The sequence below is a fragment of the Oryctolagus cuniculus genome, chromosome 6 (genome assembly GCF_964237555.1).
Source record: "Oryctolagus cuniculus chromosome 6, mOryCun1.1, whole genome shotgun sequence".
Taxonomy (NCBI): domain Eukaryota; kingdom Metazoa; phylum Chordata; class Mammalia; order Lagomorpha; family Leporidae; genus Oryctolagus; species Oryctolagus cuniculus.
The window spans coordinates 12,207,181-12,226,139 of NC_091437.1; the positions used below are offsets into that span (position 1 = coordinate 12,207,181).

General features: G+C 48.6%; 1 protein-coding gene across 1 annotated transcript in view; it reads left to right on the forward strand.

Moving 5' to 3' along the window:
• LOC127490640 (uncharacterized) overlaps nt 1-18,959 on the forward strand; it is a 218,621-nt gene that overhangs the window by 4,664 nt on the left and 194,998 nt on the right. Inside the window, exon 2 of the mRNA XM_070075740.1 lies at nt 15,880-16,110. Coding sequence (XP_069931841.1) covers nt 15,980-16,110 — 131 coding nt within the window. The 5' untranslated portion in view covers nt 15,880-15,979. The remainder of the gene's footprint in view (nt 1-15,879; nt 16,111-18,959) is intronic.

The window sequence follows — 18,959 nt, forward strand, 5'->3', positions numbered from 1 at the left end:
TGTTCAAATACCATTTGGGGAGAATATTTATTTGAAAGGCAGCATGACTGATGGGCTGATTTTTTTTCCAACTACTGGTTCTGTGTCCAAATGACACCAACAGCCAGAGCTGGGCAAAGTTGAAGCCACGGGCTCCATCCTGGTCCCCTGTGTGGGTAGCAGTGGCCCAAGCACTTTCGCTGTCTTCCACTGCCGGCCCAGATGGGTGACCAGCGAGCTGGATCAGAAGAGGAGCAGCCAGGAGTCAAACCAGTGCTTCGATGTGGGATGCTGGCATCACAACAGGGGGCTTTATGCACTGGGCCACAAGGCCCCCAATGAGCAGTTTTTGACCATCCCTCATGTGCCAGGAGCTGGGCTAGCTAAGGGGTTAAAAACCCAATTCGAATGCTCTCAGGGTGCTTAGAGTTCAGAGAGAAGACACAGACAAGAGCTGCCAGTGCTCTGGGAAAGCAAGGGAGTTCTCAGGAGCGAATCCTCAGTGCTGCGGCTGCGCACAGGGTGTGTGTGCATCTGTCCCAGCCAGGGGCTGCGCACAGTGTGTCTGCATCTGTCACAGCCAGGAGCTGCGCACAGTGTGTCTGCATCTGTCACAGCCAGGGACTGCACACAGTGTGTGTGCATCTTCACAGTCGGGCTGCACACAGTGTGTCTGCATCTGTCACAGCCAGGGACTGCGCACAGTGTGTGTGTATCTTCATAGCCAGGGACTGCACACAGTGTGTGTGCAGCTTCAGTCAGGGGCTGCACACAGTGTGTCTGCATCTGTCACAGCCAGGGACTGTGCACAGTGTGTGTGCATCTGTCACAGCCAGGGACTGCACACAGTGTGTGTGCATCTTCACAGTCGGGCTGCACACAGTGTGTCTGCATCTGTCATAGCCAGGGACTGCACACAGTAGATGTGTATCTGTCACAGCAGAGGCTGCGCACAGTGTGTCTGCATCTTCACAGCAGGGGCTGCACACAGTGTGTCTGCATCTTCACAGCAGGGGCTGCGCACAGTGTGTGTGTATCTGTCACAGCCAGGGACTGTGCACAGTGTGTGTGCATCTTCACAGTCAGGGGCTGCACACAGTGTGTCTGCATCGTCACAGCAGGGGCTGCACACAGTGTGTGCTCATCTGTCACAGGGGCTGAAACCAGCGGTCTACAAGTGTGTATCCCGCGTGCTGCTTTCCCCGACACACGCTGGGCCTCTGTCAGCAAGTGTCAAAGGCACCCTGGCCGGGCGTTCTGCTTTAACATCCAATTCCTGCCTGTTCGGATCAGCCTTAGCAATATTGCCTGCACACTGGACTCTGAGGTCTAATGTGGAAAAACCGAGTTCTCCTTTCATGGAAAGGGCCTGCGAGTCCGTCCGTGCTTCTTACTCTGGGCCTTATTTATCTGTTGGTGGGAGGCTGTCCTTGCTCTGTGGGCAGAGCTGTTTGCTTCCTGCCGTGTCCCTCTTCCAAGGGATATTTCTCCTTCTGCCTCAGTCCATTGATATAAACCACGCTCTGTGGCCCTCTACCGTGACTTAGCTCTGGCGTCTTAACACGGCATGTGTAACTGCCCTGTCCTGGAACAATCTTTCAGGTCAGCAGTAGAATCACTCAGCTCAAGCCGAGCTTCAGATCCTTACTCTAGGGCAGGGATAAGGAACATGTGTTCTGCCAAGGACCACTGGGATAATCACGGCATCATTCGCAGGCCGTATGGAAGTATCAACTGAGAACGTGATCTGGTTTGGTTCAACTGAGTTTCAAAGCCCACCTGTGTTGCCTTGGCAGGGCCAGACTAGATGGTGTTACAGGCCATGGTGTTACGGTGTTATGAGGTCCCTAGCCAGGTCTTCCCCATTCTGCTCTAGTCTGAACTTAGGATTTCTGATCCGGGTTACCTGAATTTTCTAAGAACAAAGCTGAAGCCAGCACAGGTCAAGAGTCACCCCGATTGAAGTAGCTTAACCTCGGCATCAGGCATGCTGGTCAGGGGGCACAGTGGCACCCACACTGTGGGTTCAGTTGATCGTGGCTGACACCTGTAAGCTGACTGCAAGCTACGGGGGCTGGGGCCTGCCTGGTTCATGGCTGGCGTGCGGTGTACATGCAGCAGGTGCAGGATGGAGTCCAGTCTTGGATCGAGTTGCTAGGATATTTCAGAGCTGTGGATCTGAGTGGGAGAATGTACAGCGTCCACTGAGGGTTTCAGTTCAGATCTCAGTCTGCATACTTACTGCTTCATTTCTGCACTGAGAGACCTTCTGCCTTTGAGCTTAGGTTTCTTGTAATAGAATCTTGTCATGTGAACCTGGTGCTCTTAGCAAGCCTTAGAGTCCTCGAGTATTGCTCTGTATCAAGACATCAAGGGAAGAAAGAAAAAAAGTCACCTATGGATAATGTGTTCCTACTCCAACACCAAACACCAAGTGCCCCAGCGTTGAGAGATGCCGAACGATCAACATTACGCAGCAGGTTCTGTGGGGCAGGAATCCAGGCTCAGCTTTGGGTCCCCCGAGATCAGATGCTGCCTCTGACTGGAATCTGGTTCCATGTGCACTGTTCTGCTGCGTGTCATCAGACACGTGCTGGAACTGACGGGCTTCCGCTGTCCTCTGGACCTCGTGCTTGGTGACGCTTCCTGAGCTTGACCATGAGACATTGACCTCCACGTCCTGGATGTTGTGTCCCTGGAGAAGGTAAACGCAGCCCTCCCATTTGTCAGATAAGCCGACAATCTGAGTACCTCTTCAGGAAGGCTGTTTGGGGGTAGGGAGAGGGGTTCCATGGAGAAATAGAAATCTTGGGCAGTACATGGAGTCAGCCTGTTGCACGGGAACAATAATAATAATTCATAATAGTAATTAATAGTAGTGAAGGGAGCAGGCAGAGTGGAGGGGTGCTGGGTTGTTGCTGTGGATTCGTTCTGAGAGGAGGAGCATGGTGAGGGCAAGAGGTGCGGAGTCACCACACAGACCCCAGGAGCCGGGTGAAAGCGGGCCAAAGTCGAGCAGCCTGCAGACTCATTTATTTCAGTTGGTACAGCAGCTTATATAGCTAAGGCAGCCAATCCGGTCAAGGGGCGGTCTATGCCCTAACCAATCACAGCCTGTTGCCAGGCAGTTTCCGAAGACATCCAATCACAGCCTGTTGCCAAGCAGGCTCTGTTGCCAGGTGGGTTCTGAAGCCATTCCTGAGTAACTGACGCTGGCTTGCCAGCAGCCATCTTGGCATGGCCTTCTCATTCCACCACACTGGGTGGAGTCGGAAGGCAGATACCTTCTCTCCACTGGTTTCCAAGTCCCTGTGCTCGTGACCCTTAAGCCCTGGAGGAATCCGAGAGGGCAGTGGGTGAGCCAGCTGTGCGGGCTGGTGCCGGATGTGGACTTGCACCTTTGGCTCCAGCTACAGAGGACAGGAATGAGAATGAGGCAGGGAAGGAGCAGGTGCTCGGAGCCTTATGCGTGTCCTTGGCCTGCACATCTTCATCGTGCATAGCCTGCTCCTTGCCATGGCCCCCCAGCCCCCTTCCTGGCTTCCCTGCCTTTCTGCTTCCCCCAGCCCCGGTAGCCACCTCCTGCTGCTGCTCCAAACCCGAGCGTGCACTAGGAGCACTGGTCCTCACGCAGCTGCAGGTCTCTTCCTGGATGCCATTCTCCAAAACAACACTGCCTCTGTGAGAGCCGAGAGCTTGTTTTCAGTGCAGTGTGCTCCCATTTAGGAAGACTTGTTTGCTCTAAACTGTAGTACCTGGGCATACAGTGGTCACTGAAGATCTGGCCTAGGGAGTTAGATGTCCAGAGATGGTGAGTTTCTGTCTTACAGTGTACGTGAGCGTACTTCAGAAAGCTTATGGGGGCTGGGGGAAGGGGGTGCCACCCGTGCTGTGGCATAGAAGGTTAAGCTGCCATCCGCAGCACCAGCATCCCACATCGGAGCTGTTTTGTGTCCCAGCTACTCCACTTGCAATCCAGTTCCCTGCTAATGTGTGTGGGAAAGCGGAGGAGGATGGCCCAAGTGCTTGGGCCCCTGTGCCCATCCTGGCTCCTGGATTTGGCATAGCCCAATCCTGGCCCTTGCAGCCATTTGGGGATTGAACCAATGAATGGAAGATCTCTGTGTCTCTCTTTCCCCTGTCTCTGTAATTGTGACTTTTTTAACAATATGTTTTTCTTCAAACTTTTTGAAGAACTCCCTTATACACAGATTTCAAAAAAATTTTGCATAAAAGTATACTTAACCTCTTAATGCTAATTCGTACATACTTTTTGAAGTATCCTTGTATTCCTAAAATTTTGTGTCATCCCTGTTTGATTTGGAGATTGTCTGTGTCACTCTGCTTTAAAAATCAGAGACTGATTTCCTACCCACTGGTTCACTCCCCAAATGCCTGCAGCAATTAGGGCTGGGCCTGTCCAAAGCCAGGAGCCAGAGACTCTACCCAGCTCTCCTCCATGGGTGTTAGGGGCCCAGGGACTTGAACCAGCCATCATCTGCTGCCTCCCAAGGTGCCACGTTAGTGGGCAGCTGGAGTGGGAGCAAAGGAGCTGAGACAGAAGCCGGTCCCTGCCATATGGGATGTGGCTTAATCTGCAGTTTCACAGCACCTGCCCCCATGGGTACGTTTTAAACAGAGATCTCTGGAGATTTGTCTATTGGCCTTCCAGTCACCATTCTTTGGGGCAGGTGGAGAAGGAGAAAATAAAAACAGAGGTGGTGAATTCTTTTTGAAACTTTGCAATTAATTTTCCAATCAATGAATGCAAAGAATCCTGAAACTCCTTTCTGTGATTGTGCTTTGAGCGCTCGGATTTCAGCGTGGGCTCGGGACACTCATTCCATCTCCATCTCGGCGGCTGTGTGCGTTGCCCTTTGCTGGCGCCCTTGGTGCCCATGCGAGCATAGAGCAGGGCTCGGGGCTGGGGCAGTTGTCGGCTTCAGTGCTCAGACTAGGTTTCCCCTGGGACTTGGAGGCACAGAGTCGGTGGGGGCTTCGCCCACCACAGTGTCCCTGTGTGGTTGCACTCCTTCCACGGATTCAGCAGTGCCGTGGGAACAAGGGGAAAAGCAGCAGAGAAACCCTCTAAGACTATGACCAGCCCCTAAAATGCCTCTCTAGCTAAGATAAACAAACGACTGAGAAACACAGAGGAGCCCATTTGAAAGGGAGTGAGGGTGGAATGGGATCAAAGGGGCTGAGATTGAAAGCTAATGATAAACCCTCAGTAATGAGTGTGCTGCAGATGTGCCCGCGCTCTGCTCCCTGCAGCCAGCAGAGGGCGCTGTTGCCATGCACATGTGTGTGTTCTGTGCCAGCCTGGCTGAGCTTCAGGTTAATTTTTCTTTCTTGTTTTCTTTTATTTATTTATTTATCTGAAAGCATTGCAGAAAGGGAGAGAGTTCTTCCTTCCGTTGGTTCACTTCCCAAATGGCCTCAACAGCTGGGACTGTGCCAGGCTGAAGCCAGGAGCCAGGAGCCAGGAGCTTCTTCCAGGTCTCCCACATGGGTGCAGGGGTCCGAGGACCTGGGCCATTTTCTACTGCTTTCCCATGCACCTTAGCAGAGAGCTGGATCGGATATGCAGCAGCCGGGGACTCAAGCCAGCACCTACATGGGATGCTGGCATTGCAGGCAGCGGCTTAACCTGCTACACCACAGCACCGGCCCCTAGATTGGTCTTACTGGAAACAGATTCCATGCAGGGCAGAGTTTTGGGTAAAGATGAAAACCCTGAACTTGGGGTCAGGAGACTTAAGTTTTGACCTGAGCTTTGCCCTTCAGCAAGTGTGTCTCTGAACCCAATTTGGGACTCTCAAATGCAGGGGAAGCTGAGCTAAGAAGAACATTATCCACTGACATCCTGGGTACCAGACCATGTGCTGGTCACTCCTGTCAGCAGGAGTTCAAATCCAGCCTCTGCAGCACGCTCAGGATCTGCGTGGCTTAGGGTAAGGTACTTATTCTTTTTCAGCCTGAGTTTTCTTGTCTGCATGTGAGAGGTCGTGGATCCTCTATCTTAGGATTCTTCTGGGGACTCAGTGAGTTAGCACAGCATCCGGCACCTGCTCCTACCTGCCGAAAAATAACAGTGTTCACCACTTACTAACCCTCTCCATCCTCATAAGGATCCCCCAGCGTGGTTAATCTCATTTTCCTATTATGTGAGTCACCCATATGGGCGCCGGTTCAAGTCCCGGCCGCTCCACTTCTGATCTAGCTCCCTGCTAACGCACCTGGGAAAGCAGCACAAGATGGCCCAAGTCAGAAAGGCTGGGAATTTACTTGGGGTGACCCAGCTCCAAGAGGTGTGGCCTGGGCGTGAGCCGGGTGGGGATCCTTGGGCTCCGCTGTGCTGTGTCGGAGGTGGAACACGGTATGTTGGAACCGTTCAGTCCTTGGGACTGGAACTTGGCGTGGAGGGGGCAGGAGGAGGCAGACAGGCATTCAGCAGCTGCCAGAGCTGAGTGGGGAGGCGTGGAATTGTCTTTGAGAGTTGGAATTTGGATTGGGCTGCCCTGAACCAAGCTCTGGGCAGTGTCTCCTTGGTGGGGTCTACTTTTCACTGACCCTTCCAAACCATGTTGAAACTAACTCCCTGGAAAGAATAGGATAAGCTACCTTTTATCCAAAGAGCTCTTAAAAAGCAACGTGAAGTGCAGGGCTTGTTGAATAAGTGTCTCCCTGGATGCCATTCTGGAAGTTTCTGCCCCATGAATACTTGAGTGACTGATGGATGGGGGGCAGAGACAGGGTCTGTGCAGAGAGGGGCTTTTGTGGCAGACTCCCCGTCCCCTCACCGTGTTCTCAGTGTGGGGTGTGGGGGTGCTGGGAGGTGGGAGACCACTTTCTGCCGAGACCCGTCTTGGGGTGGTGGCCACAGCTTTCTGGCTCAGCATCACAGCCATAGCAATGAACCTGAAAGCCTGGAGTGTGAGGCTAAGCTTCCCGGTAATTTTATAAGCACCTAAATCTCTGCTTGACATATTTCAAGTTGTTTCTGGTTTCCTGTCTGAAAAATGACCGGTGTTTTTCTTAGCTTTTTCTGCATATTTTTTTTCTTTGCAATGCTCCTGAAATGGAAGAATGCTCCTGGATGCCCCGCATACCCTCCGTGTCTTCCTGCTGAGGACGTATTTACTGCAGGGCGGCGCTGTGGGGTAGCAGATAAAGCCACAGCCTGCAGTGTCGGCATCCCGTATGGGCGCTAGTTCAAGTCCCGGCCGCTCCACTTCTGATCTAGCTCCCTGCTAATGCGCCTGGGAAAGCAGCACAGGATGGCCCACGTCCTTGGGCCCCTGCACCCATGTGGGAGACCATGAAGAAGCTCCTGGCTTTGGCCTGGCCCAGCCCTGGTCATTACTGCCATTTCCAGAGTGAACTAATGAATGGAAGATGTCTCTGTCTCTGTCTCTGTCTGTCTCTCTGTCTGTCTGTCTTTCTGTCTTTCTGTAACTCTGCCTTTCAAACAAATCTCTTAAAAAAAGGCATTTGTTGGGATAGTGCCTTTCTCTACTGCCTGAGTCATTGGCTGTGTTTGACTCTTACCTCAACCTATCCCTCCCCAGTCTCCACCGTGAGCATCTGTGTCACACATGTTCGTGTGACTGTCATGTATGCACTCTGTTCCACGTACTGTTGCATAGCAAACGCTCCTGAAGCTTGCTGGTGTGCGGCAACCCCACGTAAGTTCGCAGATTGCACAGGTCGGGATTGTTGAAGACGTGAGAGGAGACGGGCCTGAGACCTGCAATGATGTAGGTATCCCATGATGGCTGTGTGTGGTGGTGAGTGCTCCCACTGGCTGGGACCTCAGCTGGCCTCTGGGCTGGAAGATTGGCACAGGGCCTCTGCTGCTGTCCTAGCCACATGTGCCAGTGTGGACTTCCCTCAGAGTGAGGGAACTTAACATCATGGGAAATGCAATGAAGATACATGTATTTTGGTGCCAGCAATTTGAAAATCCATGCATCTAAGGAATCTTCAAAAAGTTTGTGCAAAGTGCATATCATAATTGAAAAAACTATGCATGGATTTCAAAATTCTTTGGACCAAAGTAAAATCATTCAATTCCATTTATCCATGAACGTTTAGAATATCCTCATACGGGAGCTGTATTCTGAGAGTCGGCACACCAAGAGAACAAGGGAGAAGTGATGGGATTTTTTTTCTTTGAGAGGTGGAGTTACAGAGAGAGGGAGAGGGAGGGGGAGAGAGACAGAGAGAGAGAGAGAGAGAGAGGTCTTCCATCTGCTGGTTCACTCCCCAGATGGCCGCAATGGCCAGAGCTGGGACAATCCAAAGCCAGCAAGCAGCCAGGAGCCAGGAGCTTCTTCCACATCTCCAACATGGATGCAGGGGCCCAAGCACTTGGGCCATCTTCCGCTGTTTTCCTAGGCCATGGCGGAGAGCTGGATTGGAAGAGGAGCAGCTGGGACATGAACCGCCTCCCATATGGGATGCTGGCACTGCAGGCAGAGGCTTAACCTACTACAGACCCACAGCAGTGGCCCCAGTGTTGGAATTCTTATCATCTGGCACTGGAAATGGCATAGCAGCAGTTCCATTATGTTTGGTCAGCCGATCTCCCAGGTTCCAGGAGAAGGAACAGAGACCTGGCACTCAGCAGTGGATGTGCCAGCCGCATTGTCAGGACAGTGTGTGGGGTGTGCAGGGTTGGAACCAGCCCAAGAGAACACCAGCTGCCACACACCTGACACTCAGCTGTGTTCAAAGGCCCACTGTCTTCCTGCCCCTCCGTCTGCCTCCTCCTTATTCCTGACCTCGGCGGATAATGAACACCTTTGTTGTTGGGTCCTGCAGCTTGTCATCAGGGCTGACGTCAGGGTTCCTCTGTTGACAGAGCCGGCCACCTAACACACTTCCCTACCCATTACTCATAGACAAAACCCCCATCCAAATCCACCTGGCTTGTTACCCTGTAGATCTGGCTGGAACCCCTCCTCTCCTGTTGTCCCGGCGGCCTCAGTTCAGGCCATCAGAAGGGGTCCCTGTCTCGCTCCTTGCTTCCAGCTTCCCCCTTGCCTCCAGCCGCACCCCCAAACCATTCCCGGAGCTACTGTCAGTCATTTCCTAAAACACACCGAGCATGGTAACCTTGCGGTGGCTCCCCACACTCAGACTCCCCGCGAGTGAGCAAGCGAGTGCCCGCATGGGCTGCTTCTCCACCTCTGCTCCCTCAGCCCCTCCTGTGGACCCTGGGACCTGCACGGGGCCCTGTGCGGGGCATCCTCCCCCTCTCTCCCCCTCCTCCTCCCTCATCTCCATGGAGCCCCGCCCCCAGGCTGACCTGGCGCTTCCTTTCTGCTCACTTTGTCTTGCTGATTGGCTATGGTTTTGCTATATTCTGATGCCCATCGCTGTGCAGAAAGGAGTGACACTCCAGGCTGGGCAGATTCCTCAGTCCTAGCACCTCCCTGTCTGTTCTCCTGTAGCTGTTCTGTATGTTACTGAACTGACTAGATTTCTAAACTTCTTTGAAAGAATTCTTTGAAAGGCAGAAAGAGAAAGATCGCTCATCTGCTGGTTCAGTCCCCAGATGATGCCTGTAACCGCCGGGGCTTAACCAGACCAAAGCCTGGAGCTGGGAACTCGGTCCGGGTTTCCCATATGAGTGGTAGAGACCTGAGTTCTGGAGGCATCACCCGCTGCATCCCAGCCTGCACGTGAGGAGGAAGCCGCACTCGGGAGTGGAGCGAGGACTTGAACTTGGCCGCTGCAGTGTGGGATGCAGGCATCCCAGGAAGGGTCTTATCTGCTGCCCCAAACGTCCAAACTGTTAGACCCAAAGTAGGTGTTACGGTTTCAGAAGCCATAATGTGATTGTCAGCTTTCAAGAGAGGATCAGAGGTAGGCAGGTGGAGAACTTTGAGTCCCTCGGAAAACGGACCTCCCTCTGCCAGCAAAATAGGAAAGCAGCAAAATCTTTCATGTCAAAAAGAACCTCAGGGTCCTCTCTCCAATTTCTCCACCATAATGAGCGATGCATGCTCTAATTGCCATCACTTCTTTTTTTCCAGCTTTGTCTAATTTTATGTCTTCTTCCTAAAATGAAATTCTCGGGATTCCTGGTAGCAAGGAAGTTGTTTGAAAATTCAAACCAAAAAAGTCTTTTTTTTTTTTTTCTCCCAGAATACTTAAATCTTTCTAGAAAGTTCTGATGGCAGTATTTCATATGCCAAAACATGAGCCCGTCTTCAAGGAAAATGTCACCATTTTCGTACTTGAGGAACCAGCCATCCACATCCCTGGAAAAGAAAACTTAGCTTTTCAATGCCACAGCCAGTCTCTTTGATCCACAGTCTGTCTTGACAGAAGCGAAATGTTGAAGAAGGCACTGAGAGTTAGACACAGCTGCCGTTGCTTCCTTCTCTCACCTTGAGAGGAGAGAAGGAAGCGCGGTGGTCTCTGTGTGGCCACCAGCGTTTACCAGGTTCGCCTGCTGGCGAGATGGGGTCTATAGGGTTCCACAGAGGAGCGTCCCTGGAAACTGTTCAGGTCCCTGTCTCCAGGAGAAAGAAGGGAGCCGCGTTATCTTTTTCTATGGCCAATTCCAGCAAGGCTTTAAGTACAATAGGCAGCAGCTGAGTTACTTCTGATGCGAAAGGGAAGGAAAGACCTAGAAGGATACCGGCGGCTTATTAAAAATCCTAAGAGCGCCTGCCTTCCAATGCAAAAATAATATGGATTCTATAACATTTTGCAAACTATGAACAGAATAAACATCCTCTGTAATCCTACTACCCCACAGTAAACTCTGTTCATGTTTGATGGACAGGCCCATCGACTTCTCACCCCATGTATATTTGTGCCTGATCACACACACACATTTGTCTCATTTGCACGTAACGTGAATGTGTCAACATGAATTCAAACAATGTTAATAAAATGTGCTCATACTCTCTAGACTGGCTTGTAAGCTGGGTTTTAAGCCTTTTCTTAATAAAATAATACTGACAGCTCCTGTCTTATCTCAGTGTTAAAAGGGGAATTTACCAATTCTCTGCTGTTGAGCAGTGATGACATTTTAGTGATAGCATTTTTGGCACTGGCACTTGGCTGAGAAAGAGCTACCGTGGGTGGAAGTTGGGAGACACAGCATGATCTGATGGCCCTCAGTCCTCGTTCAGAGCTCCTGGCTGGGCTGGCAGGGACCATCAGGTCAGCGTGACAATCTGCTGGTGTCCCCACCCATCCCTGTCCCCGACCCCCACCCCGGCTCTGTCTCAGCCTCTGCTTCCTTGAGATTCTCCTGATACGTTTCTGCTTTGGACCCCAAGAGGGCTCCTGTTCTGATAGAGCTTGCGTCAGGTTGCCAGATAAAATACAGGGCACCCAGTGGAATATGATTTTCAGGTAAAAGGAAGGCTTTTAAAAAAATATAAGTGTATAAGTGTACCCTGTGCGACATCTGGGACATTCTTATAGAATTCTTAAAAGCAGCCGTTGTTCCTGAAATCCACACCCAACTGGCATTTCTGTGTTGTTCCTCTGCAAAATTCAGCAGTTTTCTTCCACGGCCATCTCTGTGGCCACTGAGTCATGTCATTAAGTAGATCATAGATTGTTGAGAAAAATGGGCTCCAGGTCTCCTATTTCTTTGTTTCCATCTTCAACAGAGGGCTACTAGGTGGGCTCAGGAACCTCATGGAAGACAAAGACATTTTGTGTCATGTGAATGGAAATTCGTACGGGTACCCTTGATTACAGCTGTCTCCATATGTGCTGGTCCTTAGCAACAAATATAAAATCCCATACATAGGTGCTGGACATGAGGTCACACAAAAAGCAAATCCGAGTGTTTATGCTGAGATTGTAGGCGCTGAAATCCTGCAACCCTCCCTCTCTGGCAAGCACATGGTACAATTTTCTCCATTGAAAAATTCCAAGTTTTTATTTAGACACCACCTGGTTGTTAAAATAAATTGACAGGGGTATTCTTTCGTGCGGGAAGCCCCGTGGGCATTTCTGAGCTGAATGGAAGATAATGATGAGATTCTCATTATCTCCGTTGACCATCACAGCTTTGTAGAAGGGGAACTCTCTTGGGGATAAAATTAAGGTTAAATGACTGAGTTTAAGGGAAGCTCCCTGTAAGCCTAGCCATGTGCTGGTTGGGCAATTTCCTAGAAATATGCTTCGAGGTCTGCTCTATCCCACCTTGAGCGTTTCAGCTATTCACACTGCATTTTACAGATGTTGGGAGGAAGCCAGAAGCAGCCCTGCCAGCCCCACTGTGGAGTGTCTGTCTAGCACCCTGGGGATTGGTCTCCTCTGAGCAGATTGTTTAGCTCTGTTGTCAATTGTAACAGAAAAACAGGATTTCCTTCTTCCTTATCAATATGCGTGACCCAGCTTGAAAAATGCATGCAGGATACTCACTGCCTACATCACGGAACCTGGGTTCGAGTCCCACCATTGCTTCCTGACCCCAGTTTCCTCCCAGTGTAGACCTTGAGAGGTAGCCATGGAAGCTCACGTAGTGGGGTTCCTGCCCGCTTGGGAGATGTGGATAGAGTTCTTGGCTCAGCCTGCTATATTTCAGGAACTAGCAGATATGAGTTTTTATCTCTCTCCTCAAATAAATAAAAGTTAGAAAAATTCCAATGGACCATAAATTCCTGAAGGATAAAGTATGGGGCATAAAGACTTAGATTACAGATCTTCCAAGTGGGCATTACTCTCCACACAACTCCTTTACGTAGCATCACACCCTTTAAGATCAGTTGTCTGTAGCCACTCCCATCTTCCAACACCCGGGATCCCATATTCAGAGTCATCGGACAACTGGCATTTTCTTTGAACGTGTTCTGCTTCCGTTGATGTCGTTTTCCATGTCTTCAATGCCTTTCTCTTCCATTACTGCAGTTGGACAAATTCCACTCACCGTGCAACTGAGCTCTGCGTTGTTAGTAGTGAAGAGTTGAGTCTTAGCTGAGAGATTGGACTTTAGTTTCTGGGTGACAACCTCTGGGGCCTCAGAGTGTTGTGCCTGTTATTGGGGCCAAGGATCATGCAGGGTTGTCTAACATTATGGTTTAGGGTATAAGGTGATCACATCACACAGTGTTCAGAGTGGGGACCTACAACACAGTGTAGGATGGAGGCTTTGACTCGCATGGCAGCAGTTGAAAACTGAGATGAACCGTGCTTGCAGTCAGTCAACTCACTGTATGGCCAGCCCCGATGAGTACTCTGCAAGGGTTCAATTCCCTGGTTGACCATCCACCATGCCACACTCCAGTGCTAGGAAGGAGAGACTGTCCGTGACTCAACAGGGAGAGGACGGGGCGTCTTTGAGCCTGATATGTATGCTGATACATGTGCTGCGTGTGCCTCTTCTGCTGTTTTTACCCTACATTCTTGTCCTATAACACACCAAACCATGGGTCTTAAAGCTTCCAGGGAGCTGTGTGAGTTCTAGAGAACTGTCCCATTGAAGGGTGGTTTTCGTCGTCCCCGGAACCTGCAGTTGGAGTCAGAGCGAGGGCAGGTTTTCATGCTTGGGTTCCCTCTAACTTCACAGTGGATTGAGACTGCCCTGAGCCTCTTCTCTGAGGCCTGCACTTGCTCACACCATCTTGTAACACTTAACACTTTACACTGCGACTTGTGATTGTGTTGGCTTCCTATTGCTGCTGTGACAAATCCCTACAATCCCAGTCGCTTAAGGCAACACATTTATGACTTTAGTGTTGGAGGTCAGAACGCCATAGTGGGCTCCACTGGGCTGAAGTCAAGGTGTCAGCAGGGTGGTGCTCCTTGTAAGTGCTCTGGGAGAGAATCTGTCCATTGCTTGTTGGAGCTTCTAGAGGCCCCATGACTTCTCGCTTGGGAGCCCTTCTTCTGTCTTCATGGATAGCAACTGAACATCTTCAGGTTTCTCTCCTGGACCCCTGCTCTTACACCGGGCCCCTCCAGATACCCCAGGGCACTCTTTCAACCTCAAGAGTCTTAGTCATCTTCACATAGTCCCTTGGCCACCAAGATAATATATTCACAGTTTGGGGAGTTTCGGACGTGGATGTCTGGGCCTGGCAATGTTTCCACTCATCACAACGCGATCATAAACCTCTTATTTGTGTTAAAGTAGCTAACAGATTACGATCATTTACCTAGGAATTGTTGGGACCCCTTAATCTGTAATGGTGGCTATAGGGTCAATGAAATTCAGCTGAGATGATTCATATAAATCACTCACTTAGAACAGTGCCCAGTGCACAAACCACACAGTGCTCTTATTATTGCCCTTGGTTATGATTACCAGTATTTCCCTCTTATATGTCAAGATGCCAAGAAGTATGGGAGAAGTCAAAATGTTTGCCTCAAAGAAAAAAAAGTCAACTGTTCATTACACATTTTTCAGAGGCTATGAGAAGCCGTAAGGAACCAAGAGACAGAAAGAATGATGATCAGATGGCCGCATTGTTGAGAATCTCGTCTTTGAGTATTTACCGGTCGTCAGTGTACAGGGACTGTTGAGAGCTGTTTGGACCCAGCACTGCAGGGAAGTGGGTGGTGAAGGGAAGGAGGCGCCTTTGCCTGGTCCTCTGCGGGGGCTCAGAGTGGTCAAGGGGGGCGCCTGCCCGCCGTATGAGACAGGAGCATGTGTAGTCCCCACAGAGCAGGTCAGGAGCTCACTGAGCCACCAGGTCACTGCCTACCTCCCAGCCCCTTCAAAGTCTCGAGGCAAAGTGAATAAGGATAATGATGCAAAAGTAAATACAACCTGCTGGTAATTACTCCTAGTTTCTGCCCTTTCATAAAGTCTAATAAAATTGGACTTTAAGTGTCTATCTTCATAATGCGGCTGTGATACGTTTGGTCTGCTATTAGTTTTTGGTCTGTCTTGAATTTTAAAAAAGGTACATTTCATTGAAAAACAGTACATTTTTTATTTTAAGTGGAATAGAAGAAAATTGATTTTTTTCTAAACCCTAATTGCAAACATGTCAAATAACATGTCACATTTAAAGGCTGTCATGGGAGCCAACTGGTGTAATTGTATATGGACAGTGCTATCCAATTTAGCTGGGTTAGTATGATTTACTAGGATGCTTTCCTATTGGTTGCATTATTTAGATCTTTGATAATCTCTTTCTTTTCCCTGGTAGTCTAAATCTGGAACTGTTCCCTGCTTTTGCCTCCAGAGGTCATTTTTGTCAATCAAATTACTGGGGATGCACCAGGGACAGAGCCCAGGAAGGAGAGCCGTGGCTGGCTGAGAGTTTGCAAAGCCGGAGTTAATAGTTACAGGCATAGGATAAATGAAGCTTTTGTGTTTTTCAGGGGTTCGCTTACATATGTTCCAGAGAGCTCTAATTGTTGGAAAATTCACTACTAATTTTTTCCCACAGTCCTTATTTCCTTATACTTCTTAATATATTAATCCTAGTCAGTGCAGCAATTTGTCAGTCGTGGATTACAATGTGGCATTTTCAACAGAATTTGGTTTCCGTAAGAATCTAGACCGAGCTATTGCCAAGTCATTTCCGGTGGTCATGAGATAAGTTTTTAAATCTTTGAACTTGATGAGTGTGGATGTGCCCCTGTGTTTATGGGCCTGTTGCAAGAACCTCCAGGCTTATAAAATAAAGGCACTGCTTGCCACAGCTGAGCCGCTCTTAAGCGCAGCAATGCTGATGGCTGTGGTTGGAACTCCTCCGATGAGGCCATGCGTCCTCCCTTCTGTGGATCCAGGCTTCCAGCTGGACTGAAGCACAGGTGTGAACCTCAGCGCCCGCTGTCCAAGGAAAAGGCAGCAGCAGTCACAGGAAGCGCTGATTCATGGAAAATTCTGGAAAAACATCTCTCAAGTCATTGCGGTATGATACATTCTGTAGCTACTAAGACCCTTCCTCTATTCTTCATTTGTAGTGGACTTTGGCTCTGGAAACTGTCCTGTTGCCAGCAAAGGCCTTCACATGAGTGACTGACAGCCCAGAAACCAGCTGTTCAGGTAGCTCGGTTTGCTGTCATGTCCAACGACCTGAGAAGGTGCTTCTCCTGGGAGAGAAGAGACACGCTCTGTGAAAGGAAGTCCTTTACAAACCAGTCAAAGCAAGGCTTTCGGCACCATGGGGTCATCACACTCTGCAGGAAACACAGGTGAGTTCAGATCTGTGCTGTGCGTGAGTCTATCAGGACACTCACATCAACATGTAACATAAGAATTTCTTGAAATGGAAGAAGAGTAAAATAGTAGAAACTACAATAGTTGAAAAGTAGGGGGGCCATCTCCATGGCCCAGTAAGTTAATCTTTGGCCTGCAGTGCCGGCATCCCAGCTGCCCTTCTGACCATCCAGCTCTCTGCTGTGGCCGGGGGAAGCAGTAGAAGATGGCGCAAGTCCTTGGGCCCCTGCACCTGCGTGGGAGACTGGGAAGAAGTACTTGGCTCCTGGCTTCGGATCGGTGCAGCTCCGGCTGTTGTGGCCATCTGGGGAGTGAACCAAGGGGAGGAAGACCTCTCTCTCTGCCTCTCACTGTCTGTAGCTCCACCTCTCAAATAAACAAACATTAATGTGCAGACTGCTTTTTTGTTTGCCAATTTAATTTCCTTTGGGTAAATTCCAAGGAGTGGGATGGCTGGGTTGAATGGTAGGGTTATATTCAGGTTTCTGAGGAATCTCCAGACTGACTTCCATAGTGGCTTAACCAGTTTGCATTCCCACCAACAGTGGGTTAGTGTCCCTTTTTCCCCACATCCTCTCCAGCATCTATTGTTGGTAGATTTCTGAATGTGAGCCATTCTAACTGGGGTGAGGTGGAACCTCATTGTGGTTTTGATTTGCATTTCTCTGATTTCTAGTGATCTTGAAACCGGAATATAACCCTACCATTCAACCCAGCCATCCCATTCCTTGGAATTTACCCAAAGGAAATTAAATTGGCAAACAAAAAAGCAGTCTGCACATTAATGTTTATTGCAGCTCAATTCACAATAGCTAAGACCTGGAACCAACCCAAATGCCCATCAACAGTAGACTGGATAAAGAAATTATGGGACATGTACTCTATAGAATACTATACAGCAGTCAAACACAACGAAACCCAGTCATTTGCAACAAGATGGAGGAATTTGGAAAACATCATGCTGAGTGAATTAAGCCAGTCCCAAAGGGACAAATATCATATGTTCTCCCTGATTGGCGACAACTAACTGAGCACCAAAGGGGAAACTTGTTGAAGTGAAATGGACACTATGAGAAACAGTGACTTGATCAGCTCTTGTCCTGACGGTTGATGTACAATGTAATACTTTATCCATTTTAGTATTTTTTTTGTTCTAGTACCATTGGTTGAACTCTTTAATTAACACACAATTATTCTTAGGTGTTTAAATTTTAACTGAAAAGTGATCCCTGTTAGGAATTTGGAAAACATTATGCTGAGTGAAATAAGCCAATCCCAAAGGGACAAATACCACTTGTTCTCCTTGATAGGTGACAACTAACTGAGCATCAAAAAGGAAACCTGTTAAAGTGAAATGAACACTATGAGAAACGGTGACTTGATCAGCCCTCACCCTAACTGTTGATGAGCAGCTTAATATGTTATCCCTCTTAGTATTTTTTTTTGTTTGTTCTACTTAATACTTTTGGTTGAATACTGTAGTCAATACACAATTCTTCTTAAGTGCTGAAACTTAACTGAAAAGTGATCGCTGTTAAATATAAGAGTGGGAATAAGAGAGGGAAGAGATGTGCAATTCGGGACATGCTCAAGCTGACTTACCTCAAATGGTAGAGTTAGAAACATACCAGGGGATTCGAATTCAATCCCATCGAGGTGTCATGTACCAATGCCATCTCACTAGTCCCAGTGATCAATTTCTGTTCACAATTGATCGTAATGATAGGACTAAGAACCAAAGGGATCACATAAACAAGAATAGTGTCTGCAAATACTAGCTGATAGAATCAAAAAGGGAGAGAATGATCCAACATGGGAAGCGAGATACACAGCAGACCCAAAGAATGGCAAATGTCCTAACAGCACTCTGGCCTCAGAATCAGCCCTTAAGGCATGCGGATCCGGCTGAAATGCCCATGAGAGTATTTCAGGCATGGAAAGCCAAGACACTCAGGGGGAAAAAAAAACACCAAAATGAAAGATCTCCATGAGTGAGATCCCAGTGGAAAGAATGGGTCATCAAAGAAGGAGGTACCTTTCTCTGAAGGGAGGAGAGAACTTCCACTTTGACCATGGCCTTGTCTAAATATGATCAGAGTCGGTGAACTCAGGGGGCTTCCATAGCCTTGGCAGCTCATGACAAGAGCCTAGGGTGATTACTGAGGCCATAAACAAGAGTGTCAGTTTGTTAAGTCAACAACAGGAGTCACTGTGCACTTACTCCTCATGTAGGATCTTTGTCCTTAGTGTGCTGTACATTGAGATTTAATGCTATAACTAGTACTCAAACAGTATTTTTCACTTTATGTTTCTGTGTGGGAGCAAACTGTTGAAATCTTTACTTAATGTATGCTCAACTGATCTTCTGTATATAAAGAGAATTGAAAATGAATCTTGATGTGAATGGAAGGGGAGAGGGAGTGGATAAGGGGAGGGTTGCAGGTTGGAGGGACGTTATGGGGGGGAAGCCATTGTAATCCATATTCTGTACTTTGAAAATTTATATTCATTAAATAAAAGTTAAAAAAAAAACTAAGGTTATAGACTTTCAAATAAGCAAGAACCAAGACATAAATAAATAAAACTAAATTTATAATAATAAAAAAAATAAACAAAAAAAACTTAAGAAAAAGTAGGTAAAGCACTGGGTCAGAAACACAGGCCTTCCTTAAATATTTTCACCTTGACATAAATGTGCATTCGTTTGTCAGTCTTTTGATTTAATGTCATTTATTTATTTTGGGTGTGCATGTACCAATTTCATTGATAATACTTCACAGGCCAGGCCTAGAATGTATCATGTGTAAGATCCATGTGCTTTTTA